Raw genomic sequence first — 26,837 nt, 5'->3', positions numbered from 1 at the left:
AGGAGACAAATATTAATTCAGCTTTCATTCCTACCTTTCTTTTTTTGTTTTTAATTACGTGTCCCTACAAATATTTTTAAATTATTTCCTTTTTCTCATACTCAACCAACGTGAGAGGCTGTGTGTGGGTGTGGAGAGAGAGGTGGTTCTTTGAACATCATCCTGCAAAGATGCTGGCAACCTACTTTTATTCCAAATCACAATGTTGGAAGGCACCGATGCAGTTGGCCCAGTCCTCCAAAGGAAAAAAAGTTCACCTTGACAACAGAGTGTTATTGGACTTTTGTTGTTTAGTCATGTCCGACTCTTTGTGACCCCATGGACCTGAGCACTCTAGGCTCTCCTGTCTTCCACTGCCTCCCCCAGTTTGGTCAAACTCATGTTAGTAGCTTCGAGAACACTGTCCAACCATCTCATCCTCTGTTGTCTCCTTCTCCTTGTGCCCTCCATCTTTCCCAACATCAGGGTTTTTTCCAGGAAGTCTTCTCTTCTCATGAGGTGGCCAAAGTATTGGAGCCTCAGCTTCAGGATCTGTCCTTCCAGTAAGCACTCAGGGCTGATTTCCTTAAGAATGGATAGGTTTGATCTTCTTGCAGTCCATGGGACTCTCAACAGTCTCCTCCAGCACCATAGCCACAGAAATCTGCCATACAGGTACGTATTATTAAACACTGCATCAAGTTCCGCTCAACCTCTTCAAAAAGGTTGGGTAGTTAACTTCTGTCACGGGGCGGGGGTATTTTTAAGCACAACAATGCAGAGTTCAGGGCAAAGTCGGCATTTATTAACAACTCTTGTACCAACAAAGCCCTTTACCTCCCTCCCCTGCACCCTCCCATTTTCTCAGGGCATTAGGAGATCATGGCTGTACTTAAGGGCTTACTTACACTTCTTTTCCCATTGTGGGGCAAAGGCAGGGAATTGTTCTGTACTATAAAGCTATGCTAATAAAAAATAATTAGAAGAAGCCCGCAGCATGTTATGGGCACAATTGCACCCTCCTATGCAGATTTCCCAGTAACTGATAATTTAAATGCAGACTAAATATCAGTTGTGCACACAGGCTGGAAAAGGATACACACTCAGAAACAAGGCATCAAACATGGTTCTGTCTTGTATCAGGCATATGCACACATTTTAATCTTCACTGCACTTTCACGTTCATCTATCATGGGTAGGCAAACTAAGGCCCGGGGACCGGATCCGGCCCAATCGCCTTCTAAATCCGGCCTGCTGATGGTCCTGGAATCAGCGTGTTTTTACATGAGTAGAATGTGTCCTTTTATTTAAAATGCATCTCTGGGTTATTTGTGGGGCACAGGAATTCGTTCATTTCCCCCCCAAAAAATATAGTCTGGCCCCCCACAAGGTCTGAGGGACAGTGGACTGGCTCCCTGCTGAAAAAAATTGCTGAGCCCTCTAAGTCATTTATAAAGATGTTTAACAACAATGGACCCAGGGCAGAACCCTGCAGCACCCTGCTTGTCACTCTTTTTCCAGGGTGATAATTAACCATTAGTGAGCACTCTTTGGCTTCCGTCAGTCAACCAGCTACAAATCCACCTAAGTAGGCCTCATTTTACCACCTAGTACAGGGCGTAGCCAGTCCTCCAGATCCCAACCTCGCAAAGCTGCTCAGGGTGGGCGGCATGAGAAGCACCCCAGCCTCGCAAAGGCAGGGCTGGGATCAAAGGGTTTGTGGGTGTTGCATCCTCCTCGTGTGCCTTCTCCAAGCACTCCAAGCAAGGAGTGTTTCCATGGGGGGGCACGCAGGGTGAATGGAGCCCACTGCACCAGTCTGTCACCCTGGAGCATTTTTCCATGCAGGGGACCTACTACTTCCTTGTTCCTCCTCTTGCTTCAAACATAGCCAAAGAAACCTTATTTATTATTTTTAACCTCTCTTGCAAGCTTGAGTTCATTCTTAGCTTTGGCCTGCCTGACCTTCTCCTTGCAACTGTTGGCTACTCATGTATACTCTTCCTTTATCATTTCGCCTTTCTTCCATTTCTTATACAGGCCCTTCTTACATCTCTCACATTTTGTCATCAACACATAGATTCTGCAGCAAAATACAATTACTGTGGATTAGGTCTGGCTCATTCTTAATTTATCTTGGTATTTCTCATTCTCCTTTTTATCTGATCATATATTTTTAAACTTTTCAGCCTATTAGATAAAATAAAGAAGTAGTTTCATAAATCATAGAAGACCTGAATGTGTATGAAAGGGTGAAGAGACATATATTCAAAAGTTCAAAGGAGATTTGGGGAAAGATAACTGCCCAGGTAGGAAAAGTGATCAACGTTTTCAAACATTACACCATTAAGTTGGGTTTGTGGCGCTGCAGAGAGGTTGTTTTGTGCTTGTTGGTGCAGCACTTTGGTTTTTTGGATATTGAGCGATAGGCCAAGCTTTCTGTAAGCTTCTGCAAAGATATTTGGGATGGTTTGGAGGTCGTCCTCTGAGTGTACACACACTATGTTGTCATCAGCATCCTGAAGCTCTATGATGGAAGTTACCGTAACCTTACTCTTTGCTTTCAGCCTACTCAGATTAAGAAGCTTTCCATCTCTTTGATATATGATTTCTACCCCGGTGGAGAGTTTCCCTTCAGCAGTGTGTCGGATCATGGCGGTGAAGATAATAGAGTTGGGGCGATAACACATCCGTTTAACGCCTGGCCCCACTGTGAATGGATCACTTTGAGAGCCGTGTAACGGGGGGCAGAGAGTAGGAATAAATGGGACAGTTCTCAGAATGGAGAGGTGTGGGATCAGTATGGGGCCCCTGAAATTGTGAAGAACTCTGAAAGGACCTCTTGAAACAATTAATGGGTAGCAAAATGGCAAATGGCTGTTCAGTGTAAACAAGTGTGAAGTGATGCTTGTTGGGACAGAATATATTAATTTCACATCTACTGTATGTTCGTGGAGTCTAGACTAGCAGGGAGTGTGACCAGGAATGAGAGATCATGAATAGCTCCATGAATATGTCAACCCAGTGTGCAGCAGCTGTGAAAAAGTTGAATCAAAACTTAGTCAATAGGTTGGAAGAGATAGCACACGTCACCAGCAACTCAAGGCTCTCTGGAACAACTTTAAAAATAATAGAGAAGAATGTGCTCTATCCAGGGCCATAGCTAGGGGGTGGTGAGCAAGGCCCGCACAGGCAAGGAGGGGGCGCAAAATCTGCTAAAAATATTTCCATAAATAAAAATATCAATTATTGCCTCACAAGAAAAGGTTTTAAATAGAGGGTTTTTATATGATATGCGGAGGCCCTGTTTTCTGTTTTTTTCTGTGCCACATTCCCTAGGGGGTGCAATCTGGACGGTTCTGCCAGGGGTGCAAGATCACCTAGCTACGGCTCTGGCTCCATCACAACTATTCAAAATCCAACATATGAACCCATTTCATTGAACATACACACATGGAATACGGGGGGGGGGGAGCAATGAAAATTTACATTAATACTTTTACATTCTTGCACTTCTGTACTCTGCACTGGAAGACCAGAAAAGAACTCTTCCATTTTCTTTTATCTCATGTGGAAAAATATTAAGTTATTGAGAGTCGTATACTGCAGTTTGGCCAACAACAACTGATTAAGTCTTGATTAGTTGCTTATTACTAAAGTTCAGGAAATCATGAAGGCATCGATCGATCCGGTGCACCCTTCCTTTTGCACAAAGCCGCATTGCAGGCAACAGCGCTTGCAAGCGCCAGACGCATGTCCATGGATGCAGAAGTGGCTGCTCCTTGGAAATAAGGAAGAAATCCAGGATTTTAGTTAGGGAAGCAACGTGCCCACCCAAACCCAAAAGGCAGCAACATGGTCACGTGCGAAAATTCAGGTTTGTTTTTCGAAAATGCGCTCTGCCAATGTAAATATAGTCCAATTGTACCCACTCCCCGCCTCCCCACGTTGCTGGTTGGAGGGATAGTGGCAGAGAGAGAAAACGTGTCGTGGGTTTAGGACAATCTTCCAATGTGAGTCCCTTATTATTGTAGGAATGTGGCTCTGAGTCCCAGGTTCCCCATGCAAGCACTGACTGGTTTTCAAACGCGCAGTGCGTTTCAAAGTTTTTTAAACATTTAAAAACATATATGTGATTTGGCATGGAAAACATTTGTTGCTTTTTATTTTTATTCCCCCCCCCCCAAAAAAAAGTAGCAAACATTTTCCACACCATATAGCATAGTAAGAAGTGGCGCTCCTGTCTTTTGTTTGCGATGGACTACTCTTAAAATCCTGGATTTGCCCACCTTTTCTTGTGGGCTATGGGCTTTTTCGCTGTTTCCATTTCTTCCTTCAACGGAGAAAAAAAAAGTTAACCCGCAAGGTGTGCCCTGCGTATGAGTCTAATCAGATGTCTATGGAGAAACTACGCGACAAATAAAAGTTGGTCGGCGGGGCGGGGCCGCTTGAGAAACGAGCTGGTTGATCTGGCAATTGCGTCATCGGCGCGCGACGAGGCAGTGGCCGCGGAGAGACATGAGCGGGCTGGGTGTCCTTTTCCGTGCGGCTCGCGCCGCTCTCCCCGCCGGGGTCCGGCAGCTCCGTACCGGCCTCCCTCGGCCTGCCTTCGCCAAAGAGCTTTTCCTGGGGACGCTGCGAAAGGTGAGTCCCGTAGCTGCCGCAGCCCGCAGCGCCCCCGAGGCTCCTGCGTGTTTTCCCACAGACTCGGGAGCCTCCCACCCCAGGCACCCTCTCCCCAAAAGCCAGTGGGCGCCTGGCATCTTTCCACCCCGGCCGCCCTCTCTGAGGCTGCCAAGAACTGCTGCTGCTGCTTTTCCACGAATCTCTTGGAAAATGCACACTTTCCCCGCCGCCCCACACGCACTGCACCCTCTGGAAATCGCAGCCTGGACTTCAGCAGTGCATGTATTTCAGTACGAAAACTTGCTACTTCAAAGGTTGGGAAAGTTTGACGGGAAGTTCCCTTTCCATTAAGGCTTTGCGCTTTCTCCGTTTGTTGATGCGTCCCCCACCCCCAATAAACCTGATTATTCTTAAGCGGGGCTGTAAGCGATCATTGACAGCGTCCTCATGTTTGAAAGGAGAGCTGGGGTTTTTTGTGTATGCTTGGTGGGAAGGTTTTGGGTAAGTTATGCTCTGTTAAGCTTTTTTTTTATATATATATAAAAGTCTGAACAGAAAATGCATTTTCTACCCATATGATTTGTAGCACCCAATCTGCACCGTATCTTCTTAAAGTTGTGGATAAGCATTTCTCTCCCACTCCCCTTTAATTGGACTACAGTATTTTATCATGCGAGACAATACTCTTTTTGAGGTTTTAGGCAGCTAGTGTATGGAACCAGCAGCTTCTTTTTGGAGCTGTCTGAAGTGGGGAGAAAAACTTCTGGAATCCACAGTTGGTGGGATCAGCCTAAAGAATTTCTTATCAAATTCATTTCACTTCAGCCAGCAAACCCAACTATGTGAAGCTAAATAAAAATCTCAGAGCTCCTAGAACATCCTTGGGATTTGGAAGATACATTTCATATAATTAGTTAGCCATAATTACTACTATATCTTGGAGCCTCATAACTGAAAGTGTATACATTACACTGCAAATCAAAAATGTATAGAGCATATTCTGCGGTATCAATGCTAAGTAATGATTTGGATATTTTTTCTGGATGTAAAGAGCAAATTCAGAGTGCCTTTTCTTAGCAGTGTTTATGGTTTCTATATTTTTGGCAACCACAGCTGTCATCCTGAACATACCTTTAAGCAATATCCATTGACTCTGTGGACTTCCAAAACAAACCTGTTTAGCATTGCAGTAAAGGTATGTTTAAAAGCTTAATGGAGAATTGTGACGCCATTAGAGTGTTGTCTTCACCTTGCTCTGCAGTTTTCCAGCTGGGAAGAGAATAGGTCTTTCTGGATTCCAAAAAAGTGTTTGTATTCATACTACAGCTAAGGTCCTTGTTCCAGCATGGGGAAAAGGGAGGCAGGATTTCCTCTGCCTTTGCAGCTGCCTGCACAGAACCCTCAAACACTTCAATTTGCCCAAATTTGGAAGACACAAGAACAGTTCATATGAAAACTTGTGGGGAGGGGATAATGCACACAACCACTTTTTAAGATGCTGTGGAGGCGAATTCCAAAATTGCGTTTGAGTGCTGGTGTTTACTGTCCTGTCATAGTTCTGGGGGTTGAGCATCACAGGAGAAACTGAAGAAAACTCAAATGCACTTCTGAATTGTTGACATAAAGGCCTATAAGCGACCATTCTCCTAATTAAAATGTATGTGTAATGTCTGCAAAGGTTAACTGCCATATGTCCCCATAAGGAGCAATGTTAAGTCCAGTTTTTGAGGCTTCTCTCTTTTTAACTTGTTTTAATATAAAAAGAAAAATCCTGTCAAAATCTGTTATTCTAGGAAGACGTTTTCCCATTTCCTGAGATTAGCAATGAAGAATTGGAAGAAATCAACCAATTTGTGGGGCCGGTAGAAAAATTCTTCAATGAAGACGGTAAACTCCTCCCCGCTTCATTAAGTCTTTATCTGTTAAGGTTTTTATAACAAACCTTCTGTGAGGTTTTTCTTATAGTGCTAACAAAAAAACACTGAGAAATACATAGTGTTGCTTACCCATATGTACTTTCCACATACGAGGAAATCAGCATGTATTTTGAAACAGAGATATTGTACTACTGATTTAAACAGCTACCAAGTATCTTATTTTAAAATATTTTTTTTGTCCACTGCTATGTTGTTGAGAATTCTCTGGCTGTAATGGAGGGAGATTATGCACCACATTATCTTGATGTGATGCAGCTGGTTGTGAAAATAATTTGAAAAACCTGCTCAAATTGGGTGGTCTGGCAAAAGTGATCTCTCAGCTTTGTTGTTGGATATGTAGCTAGCCCCTCTCTCTCAGTGGAAGAGCAGAAAAAACTGACCTGTGGGAAGCTTAAGTTCTTGCAAGAAAAAAATAATAGACAGTATGCCTCAAACGTCTCGTTTGTGGTTGTTGGTATTCACACTGATCTAACTCCATAAATAAGCTTTCACTAAATGAGCTGGCCACACCTGAACGTTCTGTAATCCATTATATAAAATCACTGTATTTCAGTGGATTCTAAGAAAATTGACCAAGATGCTAAAATTCCACAAGAAACGCTTAATGAACTGAAGAACCTGGGGCTCTTTGGCATGCAGATTCCGGAGGAATATGGTGAGAAAAAATGTACAGAAAATTGAGACTTTGCTCCTTGTTCTTTTAATATGAAAGAACCCTTGAAAATTTTCTTCTGCTTGCTTTATTAGTGTTACTGGACTTGATACATTATAAGACACACACTCATCCTCTGCACTTTAAAGCAGGGCAGTACCTGGATGGCTGAACCTCCTGGTATCTTTTCTCTTCCTTCTTGAAGCATTATAAATTCATAATAAAGCCAACCCTAACTAATTTCTGTGATGGCATGATTTCCTTGCACACTCAAACATATAGTATAAGCATGTTCTAGCAAAGGTATTGCATTACCAACCTTGTTTTTTAAGATTTATTTTTTCAAAACAAATCATGAATCCTATATGTTGCAAATCTCTGAATGCTATTACTGTGAAGTATTTTCATTTGAAGAAAACAGTGTTGTTTTTTGCCTCTAGTTAGTTAATCATCATAGGCTCTTCTGTTTGCTCTTTCTTCTTGCATAATGAAGCAGTGGCTGATAACATCAGCCTAGTCTTATGAGCTGATAACTTAAGCAGCTGATTGCAGGATGTGGGGCTGGCGTCCCCTCAGAAGATTCATGAAATGCATAGTCATAAACACAGTTGACCTGCACTGCTGCTATAGAATGAGAGTGAGTCTTATAAGTACTTTAACAAAACACTACAGAGCAACATTTTGATCAAAGCTGACCATGGTGTTTCTCTGTTGTGACCTTTGCAAGAAATGTGATTCAGTACATTTGATAAATAAATGCTATAGGAAACTCTAACCAGGGATCCGTCCCTTGACTTTTCCTTTATATTTATAAACGCCCAGTTTTATAGTTCAAAGCAGCCAAAGCTGTTATACCTGTGTACACCTGGCAGTGTAAGTTAAAACTGTGTACACCTTGCTATTTCAGTGTTGTGCTTTTATTAACAATCGTCAGTTGCTGAAGGCTACCCTGATGCTGACTGGTAGCCCATGTTGGCAACAAGTTTGATATTGTTGCATGTCACCCCAATCGCTGAGCGGTGTGAGATTCCAGGGGTCTGTGTTTCCTTTTGGAAATGAGTCACAGCGGAGACTGTAGTGTTTTTATGGTACATGGTTTATTTACACAGATATACAACCTGAGCCTGCAGTGGAGGGGTTCACAGCATTAACACCCCAAAAGGGTCTTGTTTCTCCCATAGCCACAGCCTTAGATTCAAGCAGAGATCCAGCATGTCTCTCTCTCTCCTTGCCACTTTGATTCACATCACTACCCACTCTGTTCTCAGCCCTGAGTTGTTGTTGTTGTTGCTGTTGTTGTTTTGAGGGAGGAAGCTCCACCCATTTGCCATCTTGCACAAAGCCCCTTAATCCCCCATGGCATCACCAGGAACCTAGTTTGGCTATTTCCCGAAATTATAAGCCTTGAATAGCTTTTAACAGTTGCTGGGGGCCAGGGATTAGAGAAGTCCGGCACACAGCTTAACACCACAAACTCATAACAATAGGCTCCAAGTCAGAAAAGTGCTTTTTATATGGGAAAGTTGCAGTTTCCAACCAGCCCTTCCCAGAGCTTTTCCCCAAACATTTCCCCAAAAAATTCTAATACTTAAACTAATAGGTAAAGGTACCCCTGCCCATACGGGCCAGTCTTGACAGACTCTAGGGTTGTGCGCTCATTTCACCCTAGAGGCCAGGGGCCAGCGCTGTCCGAAGACACTTCCGGGTCATGTGGCCAGCGTGACGAAGCTGCTCTGGCGAGCCAGCACCAGCACAGCACACGGAAACGCCGTTTACCTTCCCGCTATAAAGCGGTACCTATTTATCTACTTGCACTTAAGGGTGCTTTCGAACTGCTAGGTGGGCAGGAGCTGGGACCGAAGGATGGGAGCTCACCCCGCCGCGGGGATTCAAACCGCCGACCATGCGATCAGCAAGTCCTAGGCGCTGCGGTTTTACCCACAGTGCCACCCGTGTCCCTACTTAAACTAATAGATATCTAGAATTTCAGGGAGCTTTGGAGAAAGGGCTGTAGTTCAGTGGTAGAGCAGGTGCTTTGCATGCAGAAGAATCTAGGTTCATTCTCCAGCATCTCCAGTAGAAATGCCTGCCTGAAACCCTGGAGGGTCACTGCCAATCAGTGAGGACAGTACTGATCTAGATGGACCATTTGTTACAAGAAAAGTGTTTAAGTAAAATATTGTTTGGTTTGACTAAAAATATTTTTCTATAGGTGGCCTTGGTCTTTCGAATACAATGTATGCTCGTTTAGGAGAAATTACTTCTCAGGATGGAGCTATTGCAGTAACCTTGGCAGCTCACCAAGCTATAGGACTGAAGGTAATATTGCCTTTATTACTGGATTTTGATCCTAAGGCACTGCAGTTTTGACATTTCATTGCTAATTGGGCATTACTCCCCAGCATGTACAAATAATGTCTTTCCTGTCACGGCACGGAGACGATGAACAAGTACAAAATAAGATTTATGGCTAAGATACCTTTAAAGCAAAACATTTGTGAAGGATGAGTAATAAAGAACAGGATTGTTAGTTCAATTTTAGAATCATTCAGGGGAGTTTGTGTAAATATATGCTGGAGTTGAAAGTTGTGGAACTACAGCAAAAGCAAATAGATAGGCTTAGTTCTGTTGGAATACATTTAAAATGAGATCTCTGAAAAATGGATTAACTGTTCTAGCTATTTGGGAAATTCAAGTTTCTGCTAGTGTGAATTTGGTTGTGATAAATAAGCCTGGCTAAATAGTGGTCTAAAACATCTATGACCTTCTTTGTGGCCGGCCATGGATGGCCCATCCCCCTCTTAACAAAACTGGTCCCATGCTAACAATTCTGATGGCTAGTCCTCCTCATGTATCTTCCTCCCCATATAAGTTGCATTTGCTGCAGCCCACCAAGAAGCTGAGGGGGAGTCTGATTTTCCAGCACCAATCAATGGGGAAATGTGTGATGGGATTGCAAAGATCCCATTGTGCACCTCCCCACTTTTGTTTCTAGTGAGGCAAGGAAGGGATAGTTTGTGCAGCCCACCATCAGATGTGGCCTTCAGGGCCAATAAGTTCATTCATCCCTGTTTTAAACAAATAAACAGCTTGGTTTCAAGAATTAATTAGCTGTGTGTGTGTGTGTGTGTGTGTGTATGTGTAGAGCCAGTGTGAGAGCCAGTGTGTGTAGTGGTTAAGAGCAGTTGACTTGTAATCTGGTGAACTGGGTTTGATTCCCTGCTCCTCCACATGCAGCTGCTGGGTGACCTTGGGCTAGTCACACTTCTTTGAAGTCTCTTAGCATCACTCACCTAACAGAGTGTTTGTTGTGGGGGAGGCGGGGAAAGGAGAATGTTAGCCGCTTTGAGACTCCTTAGAGTAGTGATAAAGCGGGATATCAAATCCAAACTCCTCCTCCTCTTCTTCTTCTTCTTCTTCTTCTTCTTCTTCTTCTTCTTCTTATGACAGGGAATCCTAATTGCAGGCACTGAAGAACAGAAGAAAAAGTATCTGCCTAAACTGGCTTCTGGGGAGCACATTGCAGCATTTTGTCTGACTGAACCTGGAAGGTAGTATTTTTGCCTTTTTAAAAATGAAAATACTTTAAGAGATGGTGCCGTGAAGTCACTGTGAAATTGAATAAGGAATTAGCAAAACTCTGGTTTAGAATTTCTCTCTCCTTCTGCCATGAATTTACATGATGGCTGTCAAGCCATTCTTGGCTCATGATCTTCATTATGGGATTAACACTGACTTGCTTTACAGGATTCTTGTAAGGATTACAGCAAAAAAGTGTGTGTGAAGTTGTGAAAGGTCTGAAGCGCTATATAAATGCTAAGTGTTACTTGAAACAAGATCTGTTTTCGCTTTGTACTGTCATATACCAGCTTGCTTAACTTAATTACATTCGTGGAGCTTGACATCAAATGATACCCAACTGTTGCCCTGTGCAGGAAGTCAGAATGATGGGAATATTTCTATCTCTCCGGTGTAAGGACTACAGAGTCTTGCTCGGTGCACCTGCTAAATTCCCATTTCATCTGTTTATATTTCAGTGGTAGTGATGCTGCATCCATCCAGAGCAGAGCTACTTTGAGCGAAGATGGGAAAAGTTTCATATTAAATGGTTCAAAGGTATTTATCCAAAGAAATTACTGCTTTTATGTTTTCTGTGTATCGGCTTTGCCAACTATCTTCTTCGTTTCCCTGCCTTATTTACTTGTGTGCAAAGTGAAAGTTAGCTGAACAAGATTCATAGGCAATGAAAACTGGCCTAGTTGTGATAATAATTGGATTGCCTTGAACCTTAAGTTAACCTGAAGTCTTTTTTCCCCAGCTCTGTGTTGAACCTTAGCTGACAATTCCCAAGTGGACAGATCCAAAATCAAAGGATATGTCTTAAAATGGACAGTAATATTTGTCAAGAAAAGGGTGGCTGTGTCAGCCGATTATACTTCATGAAATCAGTATCATTGCTTTGAAAGCAGAGCAAACAATACTCATTTCTTTTTTCAATTGCAGATATGGATATCAAATGGTGGTATTGCAGATATCTTTACTGTGTTCGCAAGGACTGAGATCGTTGACAAAGATGGTGCAGTAAAAGACAAAATCACTGCCTTCATTGTAGAAAGAGCTTTCGGTGGAGTCACTCATGGAAAGCCAGAGGATAAACTAGGCATTCGAGGATCTAACAGTAAGAACTAGTAAATGTTGGTTTGGAAAGATGTAGGATTCATATTCCTCTTGGATCAAGAGGAATACAGATTTTTATATCATCTGCATTATCTTAAGTATCTGGGATAAGGTACATTTTAGTTGTTGACCAGATAAAATGTATGTTTACTCATCATTAAGTATTTGTGGGCGTGGATCTTATGTTGATGCCACTCTGTATATCAAAGATGACGTGGGTTCCAAGAAGTTAGAAATCCTCAAATGGACAGACTCCTCCATGTGGGTAGTAGCACCAGACCCCAAGAGGCATTTGGAAATCAGGGACAGACTGTCCCAAAATGCCTAGGGCAGTCTTGAGCTGAAAAACGAAATCAGGAGACATCCGCAGGATGGGTGACTTAGATTTCCTTCACATAGGGTGCGTAAACATGTGTTACAACTGGTGGTGTGCAGCAGAATTTTTTCTGATGCAAACTGATAATTTTCCTTTGCAAATTTCCCTGTAGTCTAATTAGAATAGGATTCTCCCCTCAAGAAATTTTCCCATTCAGAATTTTTCAGAAAACCAACATCACTGATAACAACAAAGAGGCAAAATGTCTTGACATGCTAAATGATTGTTCTAGAACAGTTGGCCATTGAATTGGCTAGAGGGGAGGAAACCCTAGACTTCTAAAATAGTGCAATAGTAGTTTAATGCTCTGTCTTTCAGCGTGTGAAGTCCATTTTGAAAATACAAAAATTCCTATAGAGAATGTCATTGGAGAAGTTGGAGGGGGATTTAAGGTAAGATGCAGGGAATTACTATTTTCCCTGCCATAAAATTCATTTTCTGTATCATATTTTTAAATGTATTTTATTGATTTTCAGTTACAAATGAATTGGTTATAAAAAGAGAGAGAAAATATCAGCAATAATAACAACAGGTAGCAGTACACAGCTATCACAAAAAAGTACAGAGCTATCACAAAAAAGGGGAAATATAACCGAAGCAATAAATAATAATAATAATTCACAGTACTGTAATAAATAATAATTCACAATAAAATAAATAATCATTCACAATTCACAGTACTGTATTGACTTCTGACCTAATTAATTTCTGCTGGAACACCAGTGGATCAAGGAACTGAAGCCAGTTGGAGGTGTTGTCAGGCTGCAATTCAACAGCTCTTTACTCTCCATTGTTTTTGGAGAAATTCTAATGTACAGTTATTAGGGTTATTTACTGTAGTTAAAGTTTACAGATCCAAAAAACCCCACAGTGTCCTTGAATGCCCCATGTTAGTTTTACAAGAGGGTTTGTTTATTCAGTTAGCCATGGACTGTTAATAAGGAATGGTGTTTATCCATGCATCAGGTTGAAGTTGTAAAGCTACGAAGAGAGACCTTTCCAGTAGCTTATTTCAGCTTTGTGGCACAGGCTTGCCAGAGCCTAAGCCTCTTTTGGAAGAATCAGGACTAAATTAGCTTTGCATTTCAGCATTTCTCATGTTTTACCTGTTTTAAGTCGATGTCAAACGAAGGGCGATGCTCCAAGTGATTGCACAGGGAAGTATCCTTCTAAGATACCGTGATATGCTCTATATAGCAGGGGCAGACATCCAGCTAAAAGGCCAGAATTGATGTGGGCAGGGTCTCGAGTAAAGGTAAACTTCGTTTGTGGAGGAAAGACATTTTAATTACAGTTGCCCTGAACAAGGGTTACTTATCTTCACTGTAGGTTGCTATGAATATTCTCAACAGTGGAAGATTTAGCATGGGCAGCGGAGCTGCTGGAATGCTGAAGAAACTGATTGGTAAGACTACACTTGCTGTGTTGCTGGGCAGGGTGAATGTCTGAATTAGTTCTACTCCTGAAAAAGATACTTAGATTCTGAAATGGCCATTACATTTTTATAAACATTAGGTTCAGTTACTAAATTGTTTCTATAATGTTGACTTGAGATACAATGAAAGCCTGTTGATCCACAGTATTTTGTTTTAGTAGTAGATACTACATGCTGATTTTAGTGCAACCCCAAGTTCCAATCTCCCCACAGCCTTGAAACTCATTAGGGACCCCTTTGACCTCACTGGGTTGCTGAAGATAAAGTCAGTGTTGTGAGGGAAACGCTTATGTATGCTGCTAAAAAAGCAATAAATGAAAGCGTGCAAATTTATGCTTGGTTATGTCACCTTTGTTACAACGTTCCAGGCCTTACTAGCCTGCAGAAAGTTTGACTGGCCTGCTTTTTATTCATGAAATGACCCTGTTATAAATAAAATGCATTCAAATAGAAAAAAAAAATAGGGTAGAAGGAAGGCCATTTCCACCATAGGACTTTCTCCTCCTCTCCCCCACCCTGCAACAACTAGTAGCCTAAGAAGGCTCCCTTTTCCTCCTTTTGTTATTACTGTGCCCAAGCCAGCTCTAGTACATCTCCCCAGGTGCTACTGGAGCTGCCTTGGACAATGCTTGCAGAAAACCTGATTGATTGGGTTGGCAATGCAGGGATAGAGGGCTGTGATTGACTATCAGGTTCACTCTTCCTAAATATTACCTATGGGGAGTAAGGACCAGTCAGATTTACAATCTGATTTACAATTTACAAGCAACTATGCTGTGTATATGTTGATGTTTCCATAAGTGAACGCTAAAATATGAAACTGATTAAAATTTGTAATCATGTGATAAGCACATACCAGGGGAAATGAATTGGCGGCGGCTTCCTGGTGTCTACCACTGTATGTTATGAAAATACATCTCTCCTTTGAATTTTGTAGTGCTTGTGGTGGCAAACACCAGTATATGTATAGCACATATTCCCTTGCCATAGAATCTGTATCTGATTGGTCTTTACTGCCCATAGGTGAATACTTAGGAATAGATTATACTCCCTTCCTGCCAAGGCAGAAGTCGGGAACAGGTCAGGAACAACTCACGAAGTGTCAGTGAAGTTAATTCAGGCCTAGTTAGCACAGAAACTCTTCCTGGTAGATCTTGCCCCAGTGAGGCAGTTGCAAGGACTGAAGATCCCTGCCTTCCCACAGCTCCCTAAGTCGTCGTCTCCTCCTCCTCCAGGTCTTTCCTAAGCAACCTGAGACTTCTTCGCTTTGTCTGTCTTTGCTTCACCCTCTTCATACCTCTGTGGGTTCTGGAAGATTGGGGGCGGGGAGAGCTGGCCGCAGCAAGATGGGGAGACCCCCTGGTTTCTTCAGCAGCCTATCTCAACTCTGCTTCCTGGCCAGCCTCTGGTCCTGCCTCTGATTCTGGACTGCTCTCTGCCACAGCCTCTTCCTGCTCAGTAAACATCTTCAGCTCTGACGCCTTCTTCTCCCAGTCTGCTCCCTCTGACCATTCATTGTTGTCCCACCACCAATCCCCTGAGCTCTGAGCCTTCTTCCCTTGGGGTTCCCCAGTTGGTGCCTCCCACCAGTCCTGCATCCAGCCAATCCATGACACTTCCTACTTCTGAAGATTCCTACTTTCCCTTAGAAGTGCATTAGAAATGCTAACTCCACTTAAGCTGCTGAATTTGTCTGCTTTATTTGGTGTACAGTGTAGCACAAGACAAAACTGACTGCAGCTTCTGGGCTGATGGTGTTTTACTCGACCCAAGGAAATGTTTTCGCCTGGTAGTAAGAGCTGCTACACCAAGTACAGGATTACAAAATATCTCGATGATGGTGTAACACCGCCCAGGGTAGATGGAATGGCTGTTATCGTTATCTGGTGTAGGAGTTGTCCATTTTAATAATTAAAATAATGGTAAAGGGCCTTGTCCCATTCTGAAGATAAATATTTCAGCAACTGTTACATTTTTCAGAAGCAGTCGTAATATTTTGCCGCCTGATTAACTGCCTCTTCCTCTCACTTTTTTTTTTAAAGAAATGACAGCAGAGTATGCTTGTACAAGGAAACAGTTTAATAAGAAGCTGAGTGAATTCGGATTAATTCAGGTAACTGAAACACATTAAGGGTTTGAGGAATTCATGGGGAAAGTTTGATCTTTTTAAAAAAACTGAATGGAAAGCTTTCCACCTTCTGGAGTGCCAGTTTTAAATGATGTAGCCTATGCACATGGTGAGTCATGAATTTACAAAGAATAATGTGCCAGTTGCCAAATGTATTAAACTTAATGGGAATAAATGGTGATTAACCTTCTTGATTGCACTGTTGCATATGTGTAGTTCCCTTTCTCTGTGATATGTAAGTATGAACAGCATGTCTTTGTTGCCCTTTCTTTCAGGAAAAATTTGCCCTGATGGCTCGGAAGGCGTATGTGATGGAAAGCATGGCCTACCTCACTGCAGGAATGATGGACAGGCCAGGGGTCCCAGACTGCTCAGTTGAAGCAGCCATTGTGAAAGTAAGCTTTACTGGAATGCTGAGTTAAAGCTATGGGTATTGGGGTTCCTTTGGGAGGAAGGGTGGGATATAAGCATTTATTAATGTTCAAAGAAAAATAGGTTACTGAGATCGTCAGATTGTGGAAGCCATGTGGATGTTCATATGCAACCTTTCTCCATCTTCATTGTGAGCCTGATCTAGTTAATTGCATGGCAGTTCAATACAAATTATATTAAATCACTCTTGAATGGCATATCGTTGAATGGCAGATCTCACTGAAGCAAAAGTGTGAGATCAGGAATTTCAAATGTCCCAGGGGGAGAGGCACTGATGAAAGTAGAAAGCCACCAATCAAGAAGGCAATTCTGTGTGCATATGTTCAGTCTCTGGGCTGATTTCAGTGTCCCTTATGAGAGGTATTATATGTGCTAATAGCAAACTTGGAACTTCCAAGTGCTGCTCCTTATGTATGCAAAACAGAACCATCCATGCATAGATGGTACAGGGAGACTTGAGGGAAACCAAAAAAGATCATTGAGGGTTGAGCATGCTCTCTTGACATGAAATACCATTATGTGTGTGTTGGGGCAGGGTGGTGGTAGAAAGCAGTTGTGGCAGGTGATACAACTGAGTGTTCTGGAAAGAAGGCATGGCTTGCTAGCTGGAACCCTGAACATTTTGCTGCAGGTCCCTACCCTTTTTATATAGCCTCACAAGGGCTCAAAACTGGGTGGTATAAGGTATTTACATTTTCTTCCAGAGAACTTGACATTGGCGCTAACGCTTTTGCATAGCTCCAGCTTGGGCTTCGTTTCTTGGTCACGCTACAGTGTGACAGCCATTGAGGTCGACCAGTGAACTGGCTTTTTATATTGCCAAGTTTAGAAATAAAATAACATCATTTAATAATTTCAATGGTTGTTGGCAGGTGTTTAGTTCTGAAGGCGCATGGGTTTGTGTGAGTGAAGCTTTACAAATTCTTGGAGGTCTCGGCTACATGAAAGATTTTCCGTATGAACGCTATCTCCGGGATAGCAGGATACTTCTGATTTTCGAGGTAAATATGAGTTCTTCTATAAGTTGCATGCAGTCTCAAACCACTAGTATAAAACTAGGTACAAGCAGATGGCATTCTGAGGGCCATCTGAGTGGCTTTGAAGCATTGCCTCAAATAGTCACAGTTCTTTGCATCACTACCTTTATGATATGTGGACTGCCTAGTGATATATTTTAGATAAATGTGGAAAGGAGGATATTCCTATTCTGTATGCATTAATGTTAGAAGTAACTGTTTTTAAAATCTGTTTAATGGCATATTATTATTTTTTATACTGATTGCAATAAATGGAATACAGTTGTACCTTGGAAGTCGAACGGAATGCATTCCGGAAGTCCGTTCGACTACCAAAACGTTCGGCTTCTGATTGGCTGCAGGAAGTTTCTGCAGCCAATCAGAAGCCCCGTCAAATGTTCAGGTTCCAAAGTGCGGCTTCTGATTGGCTGCAGGAAGTTTCTGCAGCCAATCAGAAGCCCCGTCAAATGTTCAGGTTCCAAAGAACACTCACTTCTGGGCTTGCGCCGTTTGGGAGCCAAAACGTCTGAGTACCAAGGGATCCAAGGTACGACTGTAGTCCATTACATTGGAAATGTCAGTCTCGGCTGGGTAAATTTTATACATTTGTTGAACTTGTCCTGTAGTAAAGTGCAAAAGTGTTGGACTGATACTGCAGTACAAATGAATTGGGGTGCTGCTCTATGAAGGGGACTGTCAACACATACCAGAAATAATGAACCTACAACAGAAAGGAAATCCCATTACATGATCATGCACTAATCCTGCTTGGAGGCTTCCTGTAGCCATCTGGTTGGCCACTGAGAACAGGCTCCTGGACTAGGTGGGCTTTTAGTCTGAACCTTCATGGCTGCTATGGCAACTGCGGTATTATCCACCTTTTTAAAATGTAAAATAAAAATAAGGGGACATGGCCTAGCAAGTAGCGCATGTGAGACCGCTCCACCTCACTGGCCATGCTTAGCGTAGCAATGGAACAATTGTGTGTGTGCTTATGTGTGAGATATAAACCAGTGCTTGCTTTGCCACAGCAGTCGGAGCACGCTATTTGGCGTTGATGTGCCTTACATTTTGAATTGGCGTCTGTGCATTTCCCTCGTCATCTAGGCTAACCTGGTCACTTTGGAAACATTCTGCCTTGCTTGTCAGAACAAATATAAGTAAGCCTGCCAAGGGAAATTTCTCTTTAAAATGTGTTTGCTTTTTACAGATTCATTTAGATAAGTAGATAACAGAATGAATAGCGTAAAGTAGGGGGTAGCCCTCCCACTGTTGTGTGACTGCAGCTCACGTCAACCCCAAGCCGCATGGTCGGTGGTCAGGGATTATGGGAATTATAGTCCCAACATGGAGGGCACCATGTTGGCTACCGCTGGCATGGAAGATGAGCACTATGCCACACCCAACGGCCAGAAGTTGTTGTTTTTCTGCCTCTTGTGGTGCAAAAACGTTTATCTATCCACCAGTTTCTCCATGCCATGAATGATTTTATGAATTTTGATCATGTTACCTCTTAGCTGTTATCTGAACTAAAAAATTCCCATATGCTACAGACTTTCCTCAAAGGGAAATTGCTCCATCCCCTGTATCATTTTGGTTGCCTTTTTCAACTAAGCAATATCCCTTTTAGGTGAGGTGACTAGAATTGTACGAAGTATTCTAAATGCAGTTGCACCATAGATTTGCATAATGGAATTATGATGTCTGCAGTTTTATGGAATGGAAGGTGCCTTTTTCACAGCTGCTGTGCACACTGGGCCAATATCTTGATTGAGCTATCCACTGTGACCCCAGGGTCTCATTCCTGGGCAGTCACTGCTCATTCAGATCCCATGAGTGTGTTAAGATTAAGAAACTGATAATTTTTTGCCCTGACTTTCCTCACTTTGCATTTGTTTACATTGAATTGCGTTTGCCGTTTTACCACCTATTCAGTCAGTTTGGAGAGGATCTTTTGAAGCTCTTCACAATCTTTTGTTTTGTTTTAACCACCCCAAATTGTTGAGTATCATCAGCAAGCTTGGCCATCTCACTGCTCACCTCTAACACTTGATCGTTTATGAACAAGTGGAAAAGCACAGGTCCCAACACCAGCCTTGAGGGACTCCACTGAATTTCATTTTCTTAGTCTTGACCTAGTTATCCTTTCTATCATGATGGTTTTGAATTTTATCCCTGTCTTCTAAAGTGTTTCAGTTTTTCTCCCAGTTTGTCACCTGCAAATTTGATTCCTTCCAGTCCTTTATCAAATTTATTGATAAAAATGTTGAAGGGCATCAGGCCCAGGACAAAACCATGTGTCCCCCAACTCAAAACCTTCCTCCAGTGGTGGACCTAGATATAAGACTATACTGGTATACATAGAAATATTTTTCATTAACACCTTGGCTCATTCTCTACTCTCTGCTACATCAGTAAGGTGAGCCTGCAGATTCTCCTCTTGTTGATGATCCACTTTAAAAGGTCATTTTTTGCCATTCACTTATCTAGTTCTGAATGCCAGTAAGCTCCACTTGCTGCCGAAGAGTGATCCATAAAGAATGGTGTTTATAATTAAAACGAAGTATGCAACATTCATGCATTTAATTTAGCATCCCCAGTCAATGTATGCAGTGATTTTAATTAGCTTGTTGTTTAGCCATCTGTTCATTCTGAAAGCTTTAATTGCTAAGCAGCACCTGCTTAAAAGCGCAGCGACTAGTCTTAGTCCATCAGCATTTTTTTATCTTTTAAAATCAAGCACTTCTAAAATGTAGGTGCTTTGCTTTCAGCTGTGCAGATGTCGGATTTTTCTTTCAGCCTCCAAAGAGAGCGGTGTAACACTTCAGGTTCATTTTTCTGCATGTAAATTGCAATTCATGATACGCATTACTGAGAGAGGAGCCTGTTCTTGAAACTTCAAAACTACAGTTTTCATCTTGTTTGCTAAATAGTTTTGGGCATTTGTTGTAACTAGTTTGTAAACTTTACTAAGGCCATTACATCAAATGGCATTTAGCTAATGTTCAGGAGCTGAAAGGTGTTTCCCCACCTCAGCTTAATACTGGTCAGTGTGGCTAGGAAGCCTCAAGGACCTGGTGTGGTGCTATTAAGGCTATTTCTGTTACTACGTACGAGGTGCAAAGGCTTACAGAACGTGTGTTTTGGGAGGAGTTTGCAGTGCTGTGCAAGCTAGCCCTATTCCTGATGTATCCAACATATACACACTCTGCTGTTCCTGCATTTGGTGTGCGTGAGAAGTGGCCATACACACATACCAGAGCATGCAGAGATTTTGGTTCAGTCAGGAACCTTCTTCACATGAAAGTACTCTATGTGTGTGCATTGGTATTGGTGTAGAGCCCTTTATTGGGTGTCCAAGGTGCAAACCTTTCCAGCCCTATGTTCCTCCTGTAGTCCTTAAAATTTTGGGGCTGGTGGATGATGACTTTATTAAAGCTTTCAGGTGAATTAATAGTGCAGCTATAGAGATATTCCTAGAATTTTATAATGACAATGGAATTTTCATTCTTGAAGATAAAATAAATATGCCTCCACCTTAAGCTTTAATAGGAAACTTACACTTGCATATAGAAAAAAAGAAAGGTATCTGTCTGGCAAATCCATGTTTAAGTAGCCTAAAAGAATCTTTTTTTTTCTGTTTCAGGGAACAAATGAAGTTCTGCGAATGTATATTGCTTTGACAGGCATGCAGTATGCCGGCAAGATCTTAACTGAGAAAATAAAGTATGTGCTTTTTTGGAAATAACCATTTTTTATAAACGATTACTGAATACAGATTGAAAAGTTGTAAAGGGGAACAGCATAGAAAGGGGGTAGCAAGATGAAATTTTCTTGAAAGTTTCAACATGAGCAGAAATAAGGCATCTCTTTCTTTAAAATGCTGATACAGTGGTACCTCAGGTTAAGTACTTAATTCGTTCCGGAGGTCTGTTCTTAACCTGAAACTGTTTTTAACCTGAAGCACCACTTTAGCTAATGGGGGCTCTTGCTGCTGCCGCGCCGCCAGAGCACGATTTCTGTTCTCATCCTGAAGCAAAGTTCTTAACCCGAGGTAATATTTCTGGGTTAGCAGAGTCTGTAACCTGAAGCATATGTAACCCAAGGTACCACTGTATATTGTGTAGATCTTAACTGTGCTTTTAAAAACCGAAACACTGAGGTTATTTTAGTATGTTCTCATCTCTCATTTACTATGTGGTGAAGATACCTACTTAAACTTTATTAAAAACACTTCTGAATTGGTGTTTGTACCTACTGGTCAATTAATCACTGCTGCTCTGTGAACTCCATTCATTTCAATGGGGGGGAGTATGCAAGCTACATTTAAAATCAAGGCAAGTTAGTTATTCTGCAGTCTTTCAGGTTGTTGGTCATACTTTGATGGCTATCACTAATCACATCATTGGTAGCTGTTAATGTAGCTCTTTCCACTCCCTGTAGTAACACAGCATCAGAAAATTACAAAGAAAAAAGCATAATTTTTAGGGGGGAAATATTTAGAAGTTCAGGTACTGTCTCTGGGGTGGATGGGGAGTTGACTTGTTGGGGAATGAAGTGATATTGGATAAATGGCCTAGTACTAAGGCAGCCTATGTATCTAATCTCACAGGGAAATCAAGAAAGGAAACGTAGGTCTGGCATTGAACGTGTTTGTGAACAAGTTCCGTGACAGCATGGGCCGAACAGTAGACTTAGGATTAGTTGGTCAAGATGGAGTGGTGCATCCTAGTCTAGAGGTAAGTACTCAGTGCAGATGCTGTAACACTTTCAGCCATGCTTGGAAAATTTGCTTGTGTTGCATTATAAAAGTGGGGTTTCTTTAGGTTTCTTGGTCCTGGTCCAGTGTCAAATGCTTTCCGTGTAGAAACATAGGAAACAACCTTGTACGATGTCGGACTACTGATCCATTGAGCTCAGTACAGAGTATGTTGACTGGTTCTTTAGGGTTTCACACAACACTCTTTACCAGCTGTACATGCATGTGCAGAAAGTTGAACCTGAAATCTTCTGCATGAAAAGTGTGTGGACTACCAGAGAGTTATGACTCATCACACACAACTGCTCTCAGAAATGCTAGTGTGAGCTGTGCTGTATTGCTCACAATACTGCATTTGTGTGGGATTGTATACCTACACCTATACATGGAGAAATTTTACACTGCGGTCCTTTTTTGAGTTTTATTCATGTAGCCCAAATAACTGCTTAAACTTTAAAAGTATCAATATTCACCAAACCAAAACAAAACTTTTTGGATTTCATGGCTTAAGGAAAACCTGAAGCAAGCCCTGTAAGAACCCAAGTGGAATGCCATTTAGGTTGCTCTGTTAAACTGTACCTTGCAATGCCCCTGTTGCCTCGGTCACGCTTGCTTCTGACGCAGTATGCACTAATCCTTATTATGCACACTATAATCTGTAACAGCATGGGACTTAGTATGGAAAACAATTTGGATCTTTCAAATGCTGTGATTGGGAAAGAGAAGGAGGAGGAGGAGGAGGAGGAGGAGGAGGAGGAGGAGGAGGAAGGAAGAAGAGTTTAGATTTGATATCCCGCCTTTCACTCCCCTTCAGGAGTCTCAAAGCGGATAACATTCTCCTTTCCCTTCCTCCCCCACAACAAACACTCTGTGAAGTGAGTGGGGCTGAGAGACTTCAGAGAAGTGTGTGGCCAAAGGTCACCCAGCAGCTGCATGTGGAGGAGCGGAGACTCGAACCCGGTTCCCCAGATTACAAGACTACCGCTCTTAACCACTACACCACACTAGGTATCCAGTGTTGTATAAATGGACTTTCCCTTGGATACGGCTCAAGGGTTCCAGAAATTAGGGCTGAACTGGCTGCAGTTCTAAAGCTGATAATGCACATGTGAAATGCTTGCCTTGCCAACTCTCCCAGTTGTTGAACCTGTATGTACAAGTGTGTGTACATGCATCTTCAGTGCCAGTTAAATAATATGAAGGACTGCCTCTTGGAAAAGGCTTTGACACTTTGAATTCGTCTTCCTTCCAAAGAATGCCAAATTCATTATCTAACGCCTATTTTTGTTTGTGCACTCTACTTTTTTCTCTTTTAGAAAATCACCATAAAGCACAGTGCGGGCATTTTTGTTTTGTTCAGTCTCCCTGAATTAGTTCAGTCATGGTGCTAATTCATTAAACCTGTATCAGGTGGAATCTGAATATTTAGGACTGAACTTGACTGCCCATGTTACTGTGTGAATTCTAGTATATAATGTAATCTGGAGTAAATTACCAAGTCATTTCTTGGACTTGGCAACTGGGACCTCCAAAGTGAAACCCAGTTCCTCAAGGACTACCAACTGGCTCCACAGTTGCAACACATTTAAAGACTCTGTGTGCATATATTATTTATGCATAGAGGGAAAGATTAATGAATTGTTTGTGCAGAATTGACAAGTATAAACCTGTAGTGCCCTAAATATATATTTTTTCATTGCAGGAAAGTGCCAAGAAACTTGAACAAAATATATATTATTTTGGTGTTGCTGTAGAAGGCTTGTTGAGAAGATTTGGCAAGGTAGCTAAAACTTTCTAATGGATAATTAAACCAAAGTTGTTTTCTTTCTTCTTCTCTGCCCTTCCTTCCTTAGAGCCTAATCAAAGTGAGTGTTTGAGACCAAACTCATTTCTAGCCTAGAAAATGTCTTCAAGATGTATACTGAGGAGCTGTCAGGGAAGATAAATATTTAAAGATCATGTAGAAGCAGATGAAATACACTGTATCTTTTCTTCCCCCAGCAACCTGAAAGACGCTCTGCAGGTTCTGAGACTGTCTAAATAAAAAGACACAGTCAAATGCTTTGATTTAGTACAGAGCTTTCCAAACTTTTCATGTTGGTGACACACTTTTTAGACATGCATCATTTCTTGACACAGTAATTCAGTTTTACTAGCAAACCAGGTTAAACTAACCCCTTTCCAGCCCCGGGAGGAGCATGGGGAGTGTTCACACAAGTCGTGACACACAAGAGTTTGGGAAACTGTTTAGTACATGTGTGAATACTGCCAACTAAGGGCAGCTGTCTTCATCTGTTGAAACATGTTTTAGATTGATCAGGCAGTTCGGGATAAATCACTAAACTATTTGTGTGTTCTTTGTTTGGCATTAGACTATTGTGGATGAGCAGATGGTTCTCAAAAGGGTAGCAGACATCCTCATCAATCTCTACGCAATGACAGCAGTTCTTTCCAGAGCTAGCCGATCAATCAGTATTGGTTTGCGCAATCATGATCATGAGGTGAGTACCTAGAGGTTTTATGCAATTTTAATTAATGTTGTAATCATGAATTAAAATCAGTTTTAAGCAGACTGGTCAAGAAGGGGGAAAACAGAATTGCTTTTGAGAATATTATGATACTTTTGGATTCTGACAAGGGATATTTGGACTTGCAATTGTATAGTTTCTTATGTATGAAAGTGTATTTTGTGTCAAAAGGAACCTGGAAAACCCTCACCAGATTATTTCTATTCTTGTGCTCCGGGGAAAATTTTTTTTTGGCATAGTAAATACATGGTGATGCCATTGGCTTTTTAGAAACCGTTAGATGTACTCTGATGAAATGTCCATTTTCAAAGCTATTGGGTACATCCACTGTGTTGTGTCAAAGGGTGAGGACAAATAAGGCAGGTTTTACTAGCATGCCCTGTTTCTAAGGGTTCTGGGTGCTAGGGCTAAGCAATGTCAGCTTTTCAACTTTGTAATGTATCACCAGCCAAACATGGCGATACATCGCAATGTTGAAACAGAGGGGGTGCAACACAGACCGTTAGGAGAGGGGGGCGCCTCCCTGCTTTGCATCGCTCGCTAGCCTCTCTAGCGCCACAGTCCTTTCCTTTCAGGGCAGCCAATTTTCCCTCTTGACTCCTGTCTGATTTTAAGCACCCTTCACCCAATCTCAAGGCTGGGGCCGCCTGTTCCTGCCACCAGGCTCGGATGTGGTTTCACTTGCAGTATACTGCTGGTTGAAGCTGCCATTTCACCCTGGCCCTCATCAGTACATCGCCCAAGCCTACTGGGTGCAGCAGGAGATAGAATGTTGTTAGCCTTCTAGTCTGAACCACCCTGCCAATGTAAGTATCTAGGTACACACTGTAAACTGCTGGGCCATGTGTATTGCAACATATTTCACAACATCCAGGTATCGAACAAGTTTTGTATAGTATAAAGCTGTTTATGCTACAACTGTAAAATGTTAAAGGAGGTTCTTTAGAAAGTCTGCAATCATGATCAGGTTCCAGCTATTCTGGTGCCAATGGTAGAAAAGTCCCTTTTGTAAAATTCAGCCATTCAGCTCTGGGGCAGCCGTTACTGTGAAAAAACAGAGGGAGGAGAAAGGATTTTTAAGTCTTTTGCTGAGTAAGTATGTAGAACAGTGGTTTTTATTTCCATGAATTTATAATACTGAAATAAATGATAGTACATGGAGTTGAATTCCAGTGGTCTATTTTAAAGACAGGCCTGTTTTCCAATTTGCTAATGATTTAACTGACTTCCTAGGTGCTGCTTACAAACATTTTCTGCACTGAAGCTGGCTTCCAGAATAATTATGCTCTGGCAGAATTAGAAAAAAGTAAGTGTTGCACTCGAGTCAAATGTTAACATCTTATATTGCCTGCCTTGATACCAAATAAAAACTTGCTTTAGCAAAGGCACAGGAAACCCAGTCAGTACTCCTGCCACAGTTTATTCTAAGAATCTAGATGCCAAGGCAAGCCTCGATAGTCCCATGGTTTGCTTGTTCCTATAATTAGTGATAATGTGGCAGATGCTGCTAGTAGCTCAACAGCTTGTGTTTAGTGTCTTGGATCTTAAAAAGTCTGCTGCTCTCATTTAGATGTGACGCTAAAGGAATTGTTACTTCCGTTTCCATTATTCCTAGATGCTCCTGAAAACATGGATGACAGCATTAAAAAAGTGGCAAAGCAGGTGCTGGAAAAGAGAGCATATATCTGTTCCCATCCACTGGAAAGAACATTTTGAAAGTTGGGAAATGGTGACCGACCTGCTGTGGAGGAAGATGCTCTGCGGTGCAAGTGAACTTTGGGGCAGACTGTGCGACTGGCAACTTGCTAACAAACCGTATTTTCCTCAACGGATGTGTTGTTTTTCTAAAATAAAACCTCTTTGATTTTATGTACCTGAATGCACGTGAAAATCCCAAGACAAAATCCAGGCATATGGCTTAAAGAGAAGTGCACAATCAACCTACTTTCTAGTCTTATATTTCGTTTTAGAAACCCTATGCTGCATAATACTTGCTATAATGCCCTTTATCCAGCTAGAGATAAATGAAAATGAGGCTGTAATAGCAAAAAGAGGTTTCTACCCCTAACTAGGGGCCTCTCTATTTCCCTACACTTAAAGATTCAGTAGAGGGCCCTGCCACTTGTGCCAGAGTAGCCTGTTGAAGTGCCCATGAACAGTTTGCACCCATCATTTGGGTGCTTCTCACAAGCAGAGGGACACCTTAGCACAGCAGATCGGACCTCCGACGCTACAGCGTAAATTTTGCTGTGGTAAGCCAAAACGCAAAATAAGAACTTGCACTGCCTCATT

At 42.0% G+C, this 26,837-nt stretch overlaps 2 protein-coding genes across 6 annotated transcripts in view; one reads left to right on the top strand and one right to left on the bottom strand.

Annotated features, from left to right (window-relative positions):
- Positions 1-4,463: 4,463 nt before the first annotated feature.
- ACAD9 (acyl-CoA dehydrogenase family member 9) lies at positions 4,464-26,414 on the top strand. Of its 4 annotated transcripts, XM_053377750.1 has the most exons (19): positions 4,502-4,623; positions 5,719-5,800; positions 6,399-6,492; positions 7,096-7,197; positions 9,407-9,513; positions 10,645-10,745; positions 11,232-11,310; positions 11,698-11,872; positions 12,566-12,639; positions 13,577-13,652; positions 15,725-15,795; positions 16,086-16,205; positions 17,115-17,243; positions 20,905-20,984; positions 21,871-21,997; positions 23,720-23,797; positions 24,390-24,518; positions 25,779-25,851; positions 26,161-26,414. In XM_053377750.1, the coding sequence occupies exons 4-19, from the start codon at positions 7,176-7,178 to the stop codon at positions 26,259-26,261; spliced, it is 1,542 nt and encodes a 513-aa protein (XP_053233725.1). In that variant the 5' UTR covers positions 4,502-4,623; positions 5,719-5,800; positions 6,399-6,492; positions 7,096-7,175; the 3' UTR covers positions 26,262-26,414. The 4 variants fall into 4 exon arrangements, 3 of the variants coding, with proteins under 3 accessions (XP_053233723.1, XP_053233725.1, XP_053233724.1); XM_053377748.1 differs by lacking the exon at positions 5,719-5,800 and having other exon boundaries at positions 4,464-4,623; XM_053377749.1 differs by lacking the exons at positions 5,719-5,800; positions 6,399-6,492 and having other exon boundaries at positions 4,522-4,623.
- Positions 25,068-26,837, bottom strand: part of CFAP92 (cilia and flagella associated protein 92 (putative)) — a 57,404-nt gene continuing 55,634 nt past the window's right edge. For both annotated transcript variants that reach the window (XM_053377734.1, XM_053377735.1), the window contains one exon: positions 25,068-25,589. In XM_053377734.1, the coding sequence (XP_053233709.1) occupies positions 25,561-25,589 (29 nt within the window). In that variant the 3' untranslated portion in view covers positions 25,068-25,560. The remainder of the gene's footprint in view (positions 25,590-26,837) is intronic.

The sequence above is a fragment of the Podarcis raffonei genome, chromosome 2, assembly GCF_027172205.1.
Source record: "Podarcis raffonei isolate rPodRaf1 chromosome 2, rPodRaf1.pri, whole genome shotgun sequence".
Classification (NCBI taxonomy): domain Eukaryota; kingdom Metazoa; phylum Chordata; class Lepidosauria; order Squamata; family Lacertidae; genus Podarcis; species Podarcis raffonei.
The sequence above is the reverse complement of the archived record's forward strand: the minus strand, read 5'-3'. Positions and strand labels throughout refer to the sequence as shown.

Coding starts and splice junctions, on each gene's coding strand:
- ACAD9 (XM_053377748.1), top strand. CDS start 4,498: ATGAGCGGGCTGGGTGTCCTTTTCCGTGCGGCTCGCGCCGCTCTCCCC. Junction 15,796..16,085: donor GTGAATTCGGATTAATTCAG/GTAACTGAAACA, acceptor CCTTTCTTTCAG/GAAAAATTTGCCCTGATGGC. Junction 23,798..24,389: donor TGTTGAGAAGATTTGGCAAG/GTAGCTAAAACT, acceptor GTTTGGCATTAG/ACTATTGTGGATGAGCAGAT.